This window comes from Embiotoca jacksoni, unplaced genomic scaffold (assembly GCF_022577435.1).
Source record: "Embiotoca jacksoni isolate LCO1_2020_lvr unplaced genomic scaffold, fEmbJac1.0.p SCAF_32, whole genome shotgun sequence".
Classification (NCBI taxonomy): Eukaryota; Metazoa; Chordata; class Actinopteri; family Embiotocidae; genus Embiotoca; species Embiotoca jacksoni.
The window spans coordinates 3,347,581-3,365,343 of record NW_027185384.1 but is presented as its reverse complement, the minus strand read 5'-3'; the positions used below and the strand labels follow the sequence as shown (position 1 = coordinate 3,365,343).

The 17,763-nt window shown below is 39.7% G+C and overlaps 2 protein-coding genes across 4 annotated transcripts in view; one reads left to right on the top strand and one right to left on the bottom strand.

Annotated features, from left to right (window-relative positions):
• The window catches only part of iqsec3a (IQ motif and Sec7 domain ArfGEF 3a), a 102,055-nt gene extending 99,686 nt beyond the window's left edge, over positions 1–2,369 (top strand). For 2 of the 3 annotated variants that reach the window (XM_069164780.1, XM_069164783.1), the window contains one exon: positions 996–2,369. In XM_069164780.1, coding sequence (XP_069020881.1) covers positions 996–1,556 — 561 coding nt within the window. In that variant the 3' untranslated portion in view covers positions 1,557–2,369. The remainder of the gene's footprint in view (positions 1–995) is intronic. The other variant, XM_069164781.1, reaches the window with a different exon arrangement.
• A 2,281-nt stretch (positions 2,370–4,650) lies between these two features.
• Positions 4,651–17,506, bottom strand: slc6a1l (solute carrier family 6 member 1, like). The gene is made up of 15 exons (XM_069164785.1): positions 17,234–17,506; positions 15,300–15,676; positions 14,560–14,691; positions 14,326–14,426; positions 13,286–13,395; positions 13,010–13,142; positions 10,977–11,111; positions 10,786–10,889; positions 10,563–10,687; positions 10,177–10,289; positions 9,488–9,619; positions 9,152–9,254; positions 8,741–8,841; positions 7,478–7,645; positions 4,651–6,922 (listed from the first exon to the last, which is right to left on the bottom strand). Exons 2-15 carry the CDS (start codon positions 15,538–15,540, stop codon positions 6,827–6,829), a joined length of 1,794 nt encoding a protein of 597 aa, XP_069020886.1. The 5' UTR covers positions 15,541–15,676; positions 17,234–17,506; the 3' UTR covers positions 4,651–6,826.
• Positions 17,507–17,763: the final 257 nt, after the last annotated feature.

Sequence of the window (17,763 nt, the reverse complement as noted above, 5' to 3'; positions counted from 1 at the left end):
AGCACAATGTGTTAAAATAAAAGCATAAAAACTGTGAAACATTAAACAAATGAAAAACTAAATGGGGCAGACACAAACCCTAATCCATAACCCTAACCCTAATATATTTAAAACTTGAATTTTTATATATTTAGTTAAATTCTACAAGAATCAAAATTTTGTTTAAAGGTACAAACACTGATGCTAACCATAGCCATTAACTTGTGACAAATGTGAAAATACCCTGCATATGGCTGCAGGTTTCTCACAAATGTTAATTTAGAGTTGTCCACCTCACAATGTGCATTTCAGATTGTGCTCGTACCATGAATTTTGATTATGTTAAAGTTTTGACATATGCTAAAAGACATGGAGGAAAGACACGGTTAAGGAACAGAGATAACAGAAAACAAAAGTTAAGGAAAAGGAAAAAAATAAGACAGTTGAGACAAATGGGACATTTGGAGTTTTGCATTCTACGTGCGTGTTGCCTGTGGAAGTCTGTTGTTGTCGGTCTGCCCACTTCCTCTCTCCTCCTCTTCTTCCACCTCTCCCTCTTCTTCGTACGACCTCCGTCTATGTTCCGGTGATCTCGACCCTTCCCCTAAAGTCTCCTCGTGTCCGCTGTGACCGTAGTGCCAAACAGTGGTTTGGAAGGGAGACACAGGGGCCCTCAGTGTCCCCTTTGGAACCACCGGGCCCCTTCTGTAGCATCGTTCTTATCCCCATTCCCCACCACTGTTCTCCTCCTGACCCCGGTCACACTGGTGTTCCGAGCATCCAATCTACACTGTTCCTAGTACCTGTGGGGGTGGAGGGAGGGGAGTGTATAGAAGTCACAATGGTTTTACACCCCCACCGAACCTTAACACCTGAGCCCCCACGCATGCCCTGTGTGTGTGTGTGCTATGCGTTCACCACCCCCTAAAAAAAAGAAAAGAGGGCTTGACGGATTGTAGAGGAGGAACCAGTTTTATAACATTTGATGCTGTTCTCTTGGCTGTTTTCTAAACTAGGTGTCAATTCACAACAGGCTTCAGACGTACCAGCTCAGCAGCAGCACGGCTCGGAGTCCCGAGAGCATGGCCCTTCTTAACCACCGGGGGGACCTGCTTTTCCAGCAGGGGCCCCAGGGGCTAACCCAGGGGCCGGCGCCTCCACCTCAGCACCCGCAGCTGCACTCAGCGGCGAGCACCCCAACCCACCATCTCCCCCTCCAGCAGCTCCACCATCCCACGGTCAGCATGGCTGATCTGCGGCCCGAGACCCTCATCCAGTGTCAGCAGATCGTCAAGGTCATCATGCTCGACAACAGCAGCCATGGACACATGGAGGCCTTCCTCAGCCAAACGCCAACGCACCACCACTACCAGCATCACCACCACAGCCACCACCAGCTTAGCCAGTCCGCCACGTCCACCCCTGTCCGCTCGCCGGATGGCTACCACAGCAACGACGGCCACCAGCCCCCGCTGCCTCCCCCACCTCCACCTTACAACCACCCGCACCAGTATATACCCCCAGATCCCCGCCTCAGTCTACACCGGACCCCAAGTGGCTCTCGGAGCATGGTGTAAATAATTTAGTTAGTATTCTTTCCCTGAAACACAGGCACACACCTCCACTGAACCCTACCCCTTCTATTTAACAGTACATAATGTACATATATACATACAGATGAAAGAGTTATAATGAAAAAATAAAATCCCACTTATATGCATATATTTAAGGAAAAAATATGCTTAAAAAAAAAATAAAGATTTTAAAAAGAGATAAGGAGAAATAGTGCATATATAACGTTTTACTTGATTCCACATGTATTTTGAAATATTATGTAGTTTTAACAAATTTCTATAACTTTTTGTCAGTTTTAACTCTTGCTAGAGAAAAACTCACAGATGTTCAGTTCGTGGATGGATTCCTCGTAGTTCCAGTATTCACCACCAACAACAGAAATACAAGAATCCCTCAAACTTTTTTGAATTTTACCGGTAACGGACGGACACACTTCAAGGACCTTCTGCTTCTGTTCGCTTTTATCATCCCGAACCTTACGCCTACTGTGCTGTGCGTGCATAGTTGACACTTAACTGAAAAATGTGTGCCAAAATACATACGCCTCCACTAAACACTGACTTCTTTGCACTTGAGTAAACGCTAGGGCTAGAAGAAAAGAAAAAAAAAAACAACAAGAAACTCCTCCTTTGCTTTGAGAAAATAGTCCTTCCGGGCTTCTCCCTCGAGGAGCACAAAAAATGAATAGCAAAACTGATATTTCATAAAAAACCTATCTATCCATTTGCGCTGTTGCTGATTTATTTATGTGATGGAGGGCATTCTCTCTTCTTATCTGCTCCCCTGAATTAAAAAAAAAAAAAAAAAAAAAAAAATGACATCCTCCGATAAGCTGTCTTTGTCAACCGCTCCTCTGTTGTGTTGTGGCTCTCTATCATCATAAAACACTCCCACTCAATTGTCACTCTCCATAGATCATTCTACAGAGAGGAATGACAGGAACAAAAGGCAACCAATCACATGGATTGCTACCAAAACCAAAAACTTATCCCAGGATGGTTCTGCTGATTGTTGTTTGTCTCTTCATATTCCAAGTTTCCCAGGAATTCTTGCCACTTTTATCTGCTAACGGATGGAGAGGGTTGTTTTTTTTTTCATTTTTTAAAAATTGTTTGGGCGTATGAAACTGCTCTGGAACTTTTCTAAAACGACAACGGTTCAACATGTGTACAACACGCTGTGCTGTCATCTGTTGTTTGTCAAATGCTTCTTTGCTTTTTTCAGGTAATCTCCCACGGATTCCCATGAAGATGCTTCTGCTGCAGCTGTTAAATGTCGAGATGTGTGTTTCGTTTTAATTTTGCCAGTGTGCCGCCGCCATCGTGTGTTTTCCTCTGGTTGATAAATATAGCCTCGAGTCCACCCGCAAAAACATCCAGACACCGTCTCTGTATGTTGGTTTGACTCCCAGGTTTTGTTTCAAATCCTTGTGACTGCTTTCTCTTCCCTCTCTTCCTAACCTTTCAGTCTGACATTTTCAAAAAGGAAAAAAACTACACAGCTTACACTGCAAATGCCGGCATAAATGGTATTGTTTGTGCTGTTGGCCATCCTGCTTTAAATAAGAATGGGACAAAAAGAATGCATTATCTGATCTCTTTCTATTTCACCTCGGCCTAGATTGTAAATACCACATGCGAGCAGTGTCAGAAAGGACAAGCAAGCTACCTTTAGCCCCTTCAAATCGCTATTGCCCTGTCACACGTCCTTCGTTCTGAAATAGGTCAGTGACTGCCTCAGCCTGAATGCGTCCATCTTTTAAACACAAGCCCATAAGGGTTAACTCTGCTTCCATCTGACCTCCACTCGTCTGATTTGTTGATTTATAATCACAGAACCACTGCGTGGAGGTCTCTATCTCATCTTTCTGTCCTTCAGGATTTCACCTCGAGAAAAGACGGAGGTTGCAGAAAAAAAAAAAAAGCAGTTTGTTTTTCTGGTTGGCAGAGACAATGAGTGTGTGCGTGTGTGTGACCTGCTCACAGTAGTTAACTTCCTAGTAAACAAATCCATCCTCTCTGTCTCTCTCTCTCTCTCTCTCTCTGTCTCTCTCTCTCTCTCTCTCTCATCCCAGTAATTGCTTCTGTTATTATTTCATAACACAAGAAAAAACAATTTGCACTTTCAAAATGAAGAGCTGCGATGATTAGTTTGATACTTTTACCGACTAAAAACAAACATTTGAAGGTTAGGTAATATATTTCAGCAGATTACATCGAGTTTTATTATTATGGATTCTACATTAATTGATGACGATAGTATGGTTGCTTATTTATTTGTTTAAATCAACTCTCAGATATAATATGATTGATTTTTTTCATGCATGATATCAGTTTGAAGACCAGTTGAGCCCTTATTCCCCAAAGTCTTGAATTTATCGTGCATGACTAATTTTTGCTGAGCACATTAGTGGAAGATGAATATTTTTTTGTCATGATATACAAGGAGGCTTGTGGTGGAACTGAAAAAGATATATTAAATGAATTTGTTATGATAGCAAACACCCTTTTCAACACAAAATAGATATTTAGGCAAATATGTTTCTGTGCCTCGTGGCAAATTAGATGCCTCTTTCATGGCCATTTTGTTTTTCTCTGTCTTTTGCAACCCTTTGTTTATGGTTGCACAGTTTTCAACAATATGTTTAAGCATTTTAAGGGGACAGATAGGCCGTGTGCGCAAGAAACATGACTATGAGGCACACTGAAAATCCCGGATTTACGTTTGCAAGGAAACCAATGTAGCATTTTGGGAGTGTAGCGAATGATATGGGAGCCAGTAGCGGCTTCCATTCATGAAAAAACTCACAAAAGGGCTCTGCCATACCAGTGCACTGCTTCATGAATGACATGTGGATCTTGTCTGGCTCTTCAACACTGTGTTTGCTCATACTAGTAGAAAGTAATACAAATAGTGGAACTAATTATGGATAGACAGGAGGAAACTGAGTGCAACAGATATGAACCATCATCTTCCTCAGTTGGCTTTGAATCCCTCTCTATCTGTCTCTGCAGTATATCAACATGCAATTAAAGATGATTTAAGTCTATTCACCACAATGGGTTGCTTTTTCTTCTTGGATTTAAAAACAGCATTCAAAACACTGCTGTGGAAATGTTTTAGTTTTTTTTGAATAACATGTTACACAACACTGCACTGTACAATGCATTACTTTGTACCCAGGTGCACATCAGCTGACATTTTACACCAGACAGTTTTATCAAAATGAATAGAATGGATTAGCAATAGATGGCACAATGGGTCACACGTCTACTTTTATGTGAAACAGTTGCTTGTAACAACAAACCCAGAGAATTGACTGCAGTTTCACTCAGCTCTATGACCCATACAGGCTCTGGCAGGTCAATATTTTTGTTTCAGTCTGTTTTCAGCAGCAGACAGCTGATTTTGGTGAAAAAGAACTAACAGCAACAAATGGTAGAGAATTAAAGTTAGCTGGTGTTAGAGGTGGAACAATCAGCAGCGAAATAGCCAAATATGTACCTAGGGACGTGGTAGAGGGCAAAACAGAGCTAAAAGGAAAGCCTTCAAATAAGTATTGAAGGTCCACGTCTCCTGGAAATGTAAAACAATAAAGAGTTAATTAAGGTTTTACGCTTGTTTCTCCTACTTTGTTCCACCTTAAACCACAGCCAACATTGATGGCACAGAATCCTGTATCACTGAAACCAGTGAAAGCACTTGATGTCAGTAAAATAAGAGCCAAAAGTAGCTTTTCTTCAATAATTAATAGCTTACAGAGATACAGAGCTTCATAGCTGCTCTAAACACACACACACACTGCATGGCCAAACATGCAAAGCATTTAAAGACCTACAGTGATGTCAGTTAGACCAGATTTAGGTGCAAGACCCAACAGGGAAACCTTTAAAGAGTCACTACCAGTGCTAAGACTTTATCATTGCATCACATCACTAGTTGAGGCACTAGTTTTTAGAAAGTGTTCAAGTGAATTATGCTGCAACACATAAACCTGCCAATGTTTATCTAGGAATGTTGATTTATGCGGCTCATAGCCCCAAAGGCTTTCAGAAGAGAAAAACAGGGATGAAATAGAAACTAATTGTTTTGAATTTACAAAGAAAGTAAAGTTTAGAAGAAAAATTAATTACTTTATCTGAGCAAGTTCCTTGACACTATAGAATAGTTTGTGGAAGATGCTGATGGAAGATGGAGTTACAAAATGCCAATTATTTAGTGTATGTTTTTATTGAAATGAAAAGAAAATAGAACTAATCTTGGGGTATATCTGTAATACATTTCTTAAAGTTGCAGTCCAAAGAAAATCATGTAACTCCAAATGGTCTTTTAACGACAACAATTGTACTTGTTAAGTTATATAAGCCTTTTAGGAACCATTTTAAAATCAAGTCTGAGCTAATTGAATGTGTTTTGGAGATGCATGGTTTCCACAGTCACCTTCTCCAAACTTACAAAATGGGGAGTTGTAGCGTTGCTTATTATTCGAGTATGAAAAAAAGTACTTAAAAAAAAAATCTTAACAGAATGAAACATTTATATTTACAGTTTTCTAATATCTTAAACATTGCCATGAAAACCTCAATATACATAATTAAACTCTAAAAAGTATCTCAAATCCTTGTTAAATGAGAAAAAAGTGAATGGTAAATAGCATACGCAGCTTGTATCACATAAAAATTATGGTAAGAAATGTTTTGTTTTGATTTTAGATCTGGATCAACATTATGACCCACAGACTTTTTAATGGATAAAATTTATATTTACCTTACTGCTATGAACAGCTACATCACAGTGGCTGGTTTGTTGGTTCTTTAAGCTGCAAGATAAGCAAATAATCTTTGATGCATTACAAGTTTTATATTTAAAATCAAGTTTTACCAGATTGTTTAAAATCTCTACAACATTCAGTACGTTTGTCATAAGCTTAAACAAAGACTGTGATTGTGTTGAGTAGTTGAGATTTACAAGGAGAGCGAAGACTTACAGTTAAAATGGTATATTGCATATGGGGTATATATACACAGGGTTATTGTTGATTCAATTTGTGGTCAGAGCGTTTACTGCTGTTTTTACTTTTTTTTTTAAAAGAAATATCCATTAAAAGTACCGCTTCACCTTCTTCTATTTGCCTGACTTTCAGCACAATTTAAGATGGAAGAAAACACGGTAAAAACTGCTCTCCAGAGACTCCATCCATCCAATTGTCAAATTTCAGTGTTGACTACATTAAGTCCAGGCAGTCAGATTCTTTCAACCTGAACGATCCTGGCTAGACAGGAGCTTCGCCCACGCTCCCTGTGTGTGTGAATTCTTCATGCCCTGATGGCTTTTCATCCTCCTGGGAAGTTGTCATCATCCGCCAACGCTGGTCATGTAAAGAGAGTTACATCAGCCTTAGATTAGCTGCACAGTTATTTTTAAAAGGTGAGGCCAAATGTGAAAGGTTTAGGGGGATCAAGACAAAGACAATAATAAGGTGAAAAGCCCGTTTGAGCTGTAATTTACACATTTCTCACTGGATTAAAGGTAGGGAAGGTAGAAAGCTGATAACTAGGCTGATTCCAGTGCCACAATTCTCTTAAAATAGTTCATATTAAAAAAGAAAAACATGATTTTGTAAGGCACAAAGAAGTCTAACAATCTGTGCTCACCTTCAAAATTGTCTCACCTACCTAAACCCAGGTTAATGATGTTGGCCTTGAGCCAAACCCATATATCTGTTCATGCTTGACTGACTGCAGTCTAAACAACAGAGTGAGGAAATCCAGCCTTCCTGCACTGTTTCATTCAAGTATCGACTGTGCTAATTTTGTTTGCTTTCTACTTAACACTTTTCTTGGTAGATTTTTTTTTTTTTTTTAATCTTGAATCAGTATACATTAAAATCAGAAAAAAGGTGAGTCATGTCAGAGTTTTGTACCTGTTTGATGCTGCCCTTGGTGTTGCAGAACATGTAGATGACATAGCCTGGGATTAGTAACATCGAAGACAAAGACATGAGCCAGCCAATCACTTGGCCCCACAGCGGGTACACGTACTTCCCCAAGGTCAGAGGGGTCATCTCAATGGCACTGAAGGTGAACACCCCCTACAACATAAAATGCATTTTGTTAATTTAATCTGAGACCAGTTGATCCAAAAACTGCAGAATGAGACTCGGAAGCACAGATTTTGTGCTTTTTGTTGAAACAACTCGATTTTATAAAACCATTGTTTGGATCAGCTTGCACTACTATATTTTAACATGTGGTTTGGACCATTATAGCCATTAAAATGCTGTTGAAAAAACCTTGGTGTTTAAAGGACAGTCTACAGCATGCTAACCCTAATCCCCCGTAACCCTAACCCAAACCCTAATTCTAATCCTATTCCTAATCCTGACCCTAATTGTGACCCAATGCTAGTAGGTGCCAGCAGCTAGTGGCTAACACTGACCCTTGGTAGGTATTCAAACAGCCCCTCATTAAAACCATATTGGATACCAATATTGTATGTTGTTTAAGGTGACAGTGAGACAGACTTTAGGGCCTTAGGCACAACCATGCTTAATGTGGTGCAGCTAAAATTTGCTAACTCATGCTAAATACCACTTGAGAGGCTAAATGTTGCTATATTTTCAGGTTCAGCTCTTAAACCAAATTAAATGAATGTTTGCACCAACTTTATTGGTGGAAATTTATCAGATACATCTAAGCAGGGAAGCAAATAACTGTAAAATGTCACTATCCAATAGCTGTTGAGATATTTCTGAGTGGTGGACCAAACATCTAAGTGGCTATAATCACTTTCTAATCAAATTAAGCTATAGTTGTTAACCTCTCCCTCTCAATATTTTTAGACCTGCAAGTCATCAAAACATTACTGCCTGTTTCTTTTTTATGCACTAAAGTACTATGAAAGTTTATTTACACAGTACACTTCCTTTCTGTAAAGTAGAGGAGATAAAGACATTGGCATGATTTCCCTGAGGGCCTGACAGTCCATGGGATGAAGTACAAATCACCTCATGTCAGATGAAACCATTTCAGCAATGACATCAATCCTCTACCTATTGGCACCTGCTGCAGCTTGATAGGTACATAGATTTCCTTGTGGGAGAAGGAAGCTCAACTGACAGGAGCACGTTTAAAGAATTAAGCAGATGAAAGGTCAGAGGTTAAATCAATAATATTTTTTCTCCTACCAGGCAGATTAGAGGTGTGAAGAACATCCAACAAAGCTTCCACCAGCCACATGGCCGATACCCGATCATGTCCTCAATGTTCTTATAGAATTTTTCAGCTCCTGTGGAATAAAGAGAGGAGGACAAAGAGGGAGTGGGTGTGTTGTAATATGGAGATGATAACTGCAAGAACAAAGCCGTGTGGGGTGAAAGAGAGGGAAAGCCGAGTGAACAGAGTCTTATCGCAGAAATGGGAGCAGATAGATGTAATTTCCTGTTGGACAGCTATGTAGGAAATCTACATGCTCAATTCATTAGTCCTTTTCATCCAGATTGTCTCAACTAATTTCAGCAGTGGTAACATTTCATTTCACTCAGCAGAATATAGTTTAATCCCATAAATGCAGGCAATAAAAAGGAGAGATTTCCTACCATAAAACCAGGATATGGAAACGGTCTCAAAGAAGACGAGGAACAGAAGACACATCCCACTGGCAGAGTAGTAATCAAACAGCTTGAACACGTACAGACCACCCTGAGAGATTTCAACACACGGAGACACACACATATCTGTTTTAGGGGCTGAATATTAACATCCCTCTCTTTATTGAATAAAATATTCATAAAGAATGTACACCACAGGTTGTTGTGAGACCGTTTTGTTGTTATGTATAATGCAGGAGTTCTTTTCCCAAGTAACGGAAACATGTGCAAGTGTTCATGCATGTTGGTGCAAGTAAGTGCAATTAAGAGCGATCCATGCAACACCTGCGTGATGTTGGAGAAGCCAATGATGAAGGAGATGAAGCAGACAATGAGGATGAAGACCTTCTTCCTCTTCCTCAACACCATGGGATATTCATCCATGAGAGCTGTGATGAAGCCTTCTACTGTGCAGAACTAATACATAGGAGTAGGAACAGACGGGTCAGGATGCACTGTCATGTGAGAATAAAAGAAAACCTCGTCTATAACACACAGCCAGGTATTATGCCAAAGTGTGCAATACACCTGTTAATCCACTCGAGGATACCGTGTCAGTGTCATGTTTTTGACCAGGGTCGTAGAAGGAGGTTATGTTACCAAGGTGCATGTGCCACATGACGTTCACCCAAAAGGGTATTGTTCTATTCAGTGAAAAAGCAAAAGTCAATGTAAATAACATCAGGAGGTTTACATTACACTTACATTTTGTAATGTATTGAACTTAAGCAATATATGTTAAGTCATTTTCGTGAATTACTTATTTGAACCAAAACTATGATCTTTTTGTGAACATGTTTTTTGATGCATTAAAAAGGCACCTCACTTTTTAGGCTGAGGCAAGGCATCCTGTAGTGGACTGATTAAATTCTGTTAGACACATAATGGACAGTTTTAAAAAAAAAAAGATCAAAACTTTTGTGGCAAAACCGCATCCTATTCTCACCCACAAGCATTGTGTGCGTTATTTGTACCTGACTGTCCAGGCCGAGCATCATGAGCATGGAGAAAAAAAGGATGGCCCATAGAGAGGACATGGGAAGCTGCGTGACTGCCTGAGGATAAGCCAAAAACGCCAAACCTGGACCTAAATATCACAAACAAGACAAATATTTCAAATTACAAATGTTTTACCTTACGACAATATATTGTAGCCTGCTAAAAAGTATATGCACTAACACAGAAAACATTCCCAAGGCTGTCACGTGAGTTTTCAGCATTCATATTACCATAAATATGAAAGTTGAAAAGGTTGGAATAGTAAGAATTCTAATCTCGAAGTAATATAATCTGATTAAAATATTTATCAGCAAAATGCAGCAATAAATGCCAACTATTCTCTGTTTATAATAAAATGTACCTGATGCTGCCAATTCATGCACGGGTTTCTTTGTGATGTGGGACATGAAGCCAACAATGGAGAAGATGACAAACCCAGCAAACATGCTGGTGAAGGAGTTGACACAGCACACTATGATGGAGTCCCTGAAGAGGAAAGATCAAATGAAAATTTACGATCAAAGAAAACAAATATGATATCATTATTAAAGACGATGTACAAAGCTTTGATTTCCTGTCCCTACTTGTAGACATCATTGTTGTAAGAGTTGTAGCTTCCCAGCGCGATGAGCGAGCCGAGGCCCAATCCGTAGGAGAAGAAGATTTGAGTTGCTGCGTCCAGCCACACCTGTGATACAACAGATACACAGACAGTTCATGTGCTCATGTCTATCTATGAATACGTTTTAGATGAGGATGTGTGCAAACTGTGCACCTCAGATCGGATGAGCTTATTGAAGTCTGGGGTAATGTAGAAGCGGATCCCATCTATGGCTCCGGGAAGTGTGACCCCTCGGAAAAACAGGATGAACAGCATGAAGTAGGGATAAGTGGCAGAGAAATACACCACCTGCAAGAGAGAGAATATGCTTTTAAAGTAATAATCAAAATTTAAACCTGTATTTCACTGAAACAGAATTTAAAATGAGAGAAAGACATTTTTCTAGCAGTTACTTTGGTGTCTGTACATTCTGTACTGTCTATATGTGTTAACATGGGGTTGTTTTTAAACTAATCTCAAATGCAAACCAACAATTTTACTTCAATAATTAAGTCATAAAGAGAAGCTAAATCCCAGTTGCCACAGCATACAGAAAGTGTCAGCTACTAAAATATATTTCCATGGCTTCTCTTTGCCAGAAGATCTGTAGCATGTGGCCCGCAGTTCTGTGGCGTAATGATTATGCTTAATTGGTAATGTCCGTCAAGGCCGGGGCCTTTGGGGGATTCATTTTTCTCACAGCTCTCAGATGCCACACATTAAAATCCAATTATCGCTGGCAGTGAATGTGTAAATGTTTTTCTGCTCATATACTTTGCTTCGACTTGCTGTAATTTAAAAATCCCAGGCAGACGGCCGAGAGATGTTAATTTTTTTTATTTTTCTAACTCTTTTGTTATCACCTCTGAATCATCCAGCTGTTTGGGATAAAATAATACATTTTGAGAGCGTTTTTATTTCCACCAGAGTGAATTGTTGGAGGACAGATGGGATGTAAACAGCAAAATGACAGCAGATATAAATATTTGAGAAGAAATAAAGTGTGAAGACATGTCTTACATGAAAGAAAAAACATTTAAGGTTGTTGTTTGATTCAATGGAGCCAATTAACTTCTCCGCTCTGTTCTAATGAGAACTCATAATGTGACACTTTGAGTAACTCGGACAAGACATTTTAAATAAACATCAGCATCAGGATATCATCCAATCGGGAAACCACAGAGGAGTTAAATACATCTATTCAGACATAGAAGTAGACATTGTAATAACATAATACAACAACACGATGCATCAACAGTTAAATGTCATCACCACTTGATTGGAAATTCTCATGCACAATGCCCAATCATTCATGCCAATGAAAGTCCCCTTTTCATAAGCCCCTTTTCTCAAATTCTGGCAGAAGAGCAATGACTTTAAAAGCAATAATGAAAAGTATCCAATTGAGTTTCATCAACGTGCATTTGGGATTGATAAATATATAGCAAAATAAGTGGAAAAAAAAAAGGAAGGGGTTAAAATAAGCCAGATTTCTTTTTCTGGCCAAAGAAGAGACCTAAATGACAACAAGTGCACCATAAGATTCTACTTCTAAAAACTTATCCTGAAAAAAAATTAAGATTTGATTTTAGGGACAATATGCTCATGTTTACCACGTATAATGCTAACCATGTTCCCACTCTTAGTTTGGAGTGCTAACATGCTAACATTTGCTAATTAGCACTAAGCTCAAAGTACGTCATTGTGAATGTAAGTTAGAAAGGCCAAACTTTCGCACATGCACTGTTTTTCTTGGTTTTTTTTTGCCATATTTGAAGCTCAGGAAATAAAAAAGAAACAATGCTTTAACATTTAAAGAAAGGTTATTTTTCATGTCTCTTTGCTTCAGGGGCTGCATTTACTTTGATGCAAACTTTTACATCGGACTACAGTGAACCAAATGACCTTACCACCCCGAGAGCCATGCAGCTGGAAACGGAATATTTAACTTTTTCCTATCTCTGAATCCATGTATCATTCTATTTGGCTCCACCCTTTGACTCAGGCAACAACAGCGTGAGGTCTGCCTCCTGCACAGCTCTGTGTCGACTTGTGTTTGCATGATTAGAGCTTTAAAATGCAAGAAGGGCAGAAAGATGCTCAGATAAAGAAGACAGGGCAATGCAGCAAAAGCAGTCTGAGGTCAAAGAAAGGATGGAGAACGTAGAGGGAGGGAATAGAGAAAAACTTTGGCAAGAGAGTCTGACCTTCCCCGTCCACTCCACTCCTTTCCAAATTGAGAAGTAGACGAGGACCCACGCCAGCGCCAGAGTGCCCACTAAGGGCCATCGTAGCTCTCCTGGCTCCTCCAGACCACCGGACAACTGGTGCATGTTACGCCTACAGAAACACGCAATGAATTCGGACCGAGAAAGGCACAAATAGCTTCCAGAAATAGTTGCTTTACACATCTATGTGCAGAATATCTTGTACAAACACAACCGCACGTGTGGTGGGACCATGTCCATATCTCACTGACTTACTCCCAGAACTCGGTGACAGCGCTGGTCCGGTTGGTGGTATCTGTCAGACTGTAGTTGCAAAAACATTTCTCTGTGTTCCAGGGGTTATCACAGCTTTGCCAAGGCAGCTCCTGCACAAAGATATACAGCATGCATAAACAAAAACAGGTTGCAGTAGGACAAAACGTGATAAAATAGCTCTGTTTTGCATTTTGGCAGGATGTATCAGCCGCATCATTTCCTAAAAAAGACAAACCAACAGGATGAACCAGCTTTATGTTTCTCCTCAGAAAATAAAACTTGTATCCTTGACTTTTCAGTCTCCTGTTTTGTTTGACTTGACAGCCACAAACGCCACAAAGACTGCTCAGAACAAAGGAGACAGAAAGGCAAACCATCCAACAGTGAAAATAACATTTAATGAACCGACAATGTTTTCGACCTTTAGCTAAAAACATTGAACAATAATGTTGTGCATTTTCCCACCCACAAGAGCCCCATGCCCGAAAAACCTTTAAAAGAAAAGACCTAAAAAACACACCTAACAAATTCAGCAGACAGGCTACACAACGATATTCACATTAATTTGTGTTTGTATCCAGCTTTTAGTTCCATCATAGATGGATATCATCATAAATGAAATATCTATAGATTTCTAATGACTGCTGCTGAAAACAATGCTGAGTAGTAGAACAAGCTGTCAACACAAAAGACACAAAACTGACAAATTTTTGGCCATAAATAGTTGTTATGAATTGATATTCATTTGGAGTCATGTTTCTAACAACCTCACTTATATAAGTATAATAATAACCTTGTTGTCAGATCTGTTTTGGTGGCTTGCTAGCTGCTCCATGCTCCACGAATTTGCTGGTTTTTGATGCAGGCCTTTATTACTGAGCTTATTAAAGCTTTTTCAGTGATAGTAGCTGTCTACTGATCCTGAAAGCAAAGCTAATCTGTAAAAGTCACCCAAGACAGTGTTTGTCCACTGTAGAAACCTGGTGGTGCAAAAAAAAAAATTGTATTTATTACTCAACATTATTGATGATGTAACATACCGAACCAAAGGAGTTGAATAAGTAGTAGAGTGCCCAGGCAATGATGATAATGTAGTAAATGTTGAGCCAGAAGGACAGGACCACTGCAGCCAGACCAACACCTGCAGGAGGAAGAGGTGTAGACATCAGCATTATAAGCATTATAACAGCGTAATGTTTTACACGTCAGCAACATGCAAAGGCACATTTGATATGAGATATATGCTCTCAACATTACAGAAATCTGCGCGTTACCTTTCATCATAGGGATGAGTTTCCACACCCCCAGTCCTCCTACTGAGGTGAACTGTCCCAGCGATGTCTCCAGTAAGAACAGCGGTATTCCAGCAAACACCAAGGTCAAAAAGTACGGGATCAGGAAGGCCCCTGACACACCACCACAAAAAAGATAAACACAATATGTCGGGTAAGATCATTTAGACTAATTAAAAGGTTAAAATCTGATAAGATTTGCTGCTGAGAATGTGTCCGTGTAGAATTAATCCTGATGTCAGTCAGGCTTCCTGCTTTTCTTTAACATATTAAAAATGTTTGAAACCTAAATATTCAAGTTAAGTTTATATTTTTCATTTTAGATCAAAGAAAAACTGAATTCTGCTGTAATATTGTGGTAAAAATTACATGTTCCATTTTCTAGTTTGTTAAACCACTGCTGCTGGTTGAAGATCTGAAAGTTGTACACCCCATGGAAAAAGTTTTTTTTTATAAAAAAAAGATAATGTACAACAGTCCTATAAAATGTATTATTAAAGGGAAATGTCAGTCAAAAAAATCTATAAAACTTTTTTTGTGTTATATTGCTTGTGTATTATTGTGATGGTTTTAAAATAAATGCCTCTGCTTTACCACTAAGCACATCATCCTTAAAGCTAGCCTACCATTTGACATAACAACAATAAATACAAACATTGTAATCAGACTAAGACACCTGTCATACGGGTGGGTCTGTCAGTTTCATCAGTACTCACACTTACCTCCACCATTCTTGCCGCACAAATAAGGAAACCTCCAAACATTTCCCAAACCAATGGCATATCCCACACATGACAGCAGGAAATCAAACTTGCCCTTCCAGCTTCCCCTGTCAGGCGGCTCATCCTTCTTCTTCTTTTCCCCTGCAGGGGGCGCCACATGATCCAGTTCCTCAAAGGGAATTGCTTCTTTGACCTCTGATGGGGAGTTTAAGTCCACTGTACTCTGCCCGGTCTTCCCCATTGTGGGAACGCTACGGACCAGTGGGGTCAGAGAGCCACCTTGTCCTCACAGCCTGTGACGTCTCTTTTACTATCTGGCTGAGTGTCTCACGCTGGGTTTGGATCTCGACTGGACAGAGTCTGGGTATGTTGAGAGGCTGTGAATGAAGACAGAAGAAGACAAGGTTTGTAATGGTGTTATGTACTGGCAATATCCAAAGCTTTTTTTTTACACATGTTTTAGTAGTGGGAAGTTTCTCAATTACAATTTACTGATGTTGAGGCATTTTTACGGTCTTTTACAACCATTTTATGAACTAGAGCAACTGGCTCCCAATACTGAATCTAACTGCTTGCATATAAATCTCTGAGAAAATATAAAAATCTGTTCCTACACAGAAATATTAATTATTAAATGTTAAAAGTATGGAAAAGATTTTCATGGGCATCAAACATTATGCCATGAAAATGTTCCAAAACCACGTTTCTCATGGGTCAAATAAATGTTTCACATGTGCACAATCACATGTTTGTGGTCAGCTATGATCACATGAGTTGTTGCACATGTGAAATTTATGTGGTTCTGTAAGGGTTACACTGTACATTATACATCCTTATTACCTCTAACACACATCTTTCTTTTTAGTCCACTGCAGTCAAGTTCAAGGTGAGTCCTGCTCAAACTCTCACTCTGAAGAATATAATCCCCTCTAGAGCAAGAGCAGGCCTTTGGGTTTCTTGTAAGAAAAATAGTACATTGCACTTATACTCATTTAGCCATTCACTGCCCGTGGAATATTCCCACATCTCACGCCCGGATAGAGTCAAATGATCAGGAAGTGTGAGGTTTGGTAGGGAAGTTGTTCATGTTTGCAAATATTGATCGACCCAGAAATTGTCCATATGGCTTCATGCCATCGCTGGAGGTTAATTAGAGACGGCTTACTGATACAGTTCCTGAAAGAACAAGATATTTTCTGCTCTAACCTGATTTTTTTCAGGGCAGTCTCGCAGCTTAGCATTGCACACAACAGCTTTTAAATGTACTGAATCATCAACAATGTTCCACAGACTTAAAAAGGCTGCTCTACTGCTGCGTTTCATTATGCTCACTGTTATTTTCACAGCTGTCAAATGATACTGTTTTCATGTGCATTTATGCCTACACAGCCTTTGATGATGTTGATGAAAAGAAATATTGGCAAAGTGTCATGTTTACCATACCATATATACAGTGAACCCACCTGATCTATATTCAAATTACAAAAAGAGCAGTGCAGAGTAATGAAAAAAAAAAGGCTTAAAACAGCATATTTTTAGTGTAATCAATATTGATCAAACAGATTTCCACACACACATTCGTGCTTTGAAAAGAGTCATGTTGGATGGTGCGTAAAAAGGCATAATGGTCATAATACCATGAAATAATTAGAAGTGTACTTTCAAATTGTTGTCGAGGTGAGTATGAGCTTCAAACGCACACCAATAATAAAACACATAAGAAATTCCCTTTGGGGATGTCATCCATTTAGATTCAAAGTAAACCATGCTGCTTTTGAAGGCAGAAACTTTTCGGTTGCCAGTTTTTATGTTGGCTCCTATGAGCAGAAAAAGTTTCATTTTTCTCAACAATTACATGATTACATGATACTAGTCTTCACTGCAACTCAATGACTCAAAGCAATATGCAGGAAGGAGAAAGAGGTCTATCTTACCTGACAGAAGTCCTTTGTCAGGTCATCAGCTTCAGTTCTTCACACCAGCAGCAAAAAGTCCGGAAACTTCAACTTTACATCCAAAACAAATTGAAAAGCTTCAAGCTGATCTTCCACGCCCAGGGGAAGGCGCAATGAATGTTGTGCTCCAACTCACTGTGTCCTGTGTGCTGTATTTTGGAGGACTTGTGGCTGTTCCTGCTGCTGGTATCGAGTGGTTGATAATAAAGTTCGACCTGTGTGTCTGCTTTGATTACTGCTCAGTTCTGACTAGTGAGGCCCCGCGGCCTTGGGGTTTACAGTATGTCAATTGCCCAACTCTGGTGGGGAACTCTAGCAGCACCAGCAGCAGTGTGTGTGTGTGTGTGTGTGTGTGTGTGTGTTCCTGTGTGTTTGTGCATTATGCACATGTGTTTGTTGTGACAGCTTAGGTCAGCTCTTGCCAGCACTGTTACCATGGTATTTCCCAACAGAAGGGCCTGATCAGTGAAAGAGCTCATGGAGTTTTGGAAAATGAAACGAGCGACGGC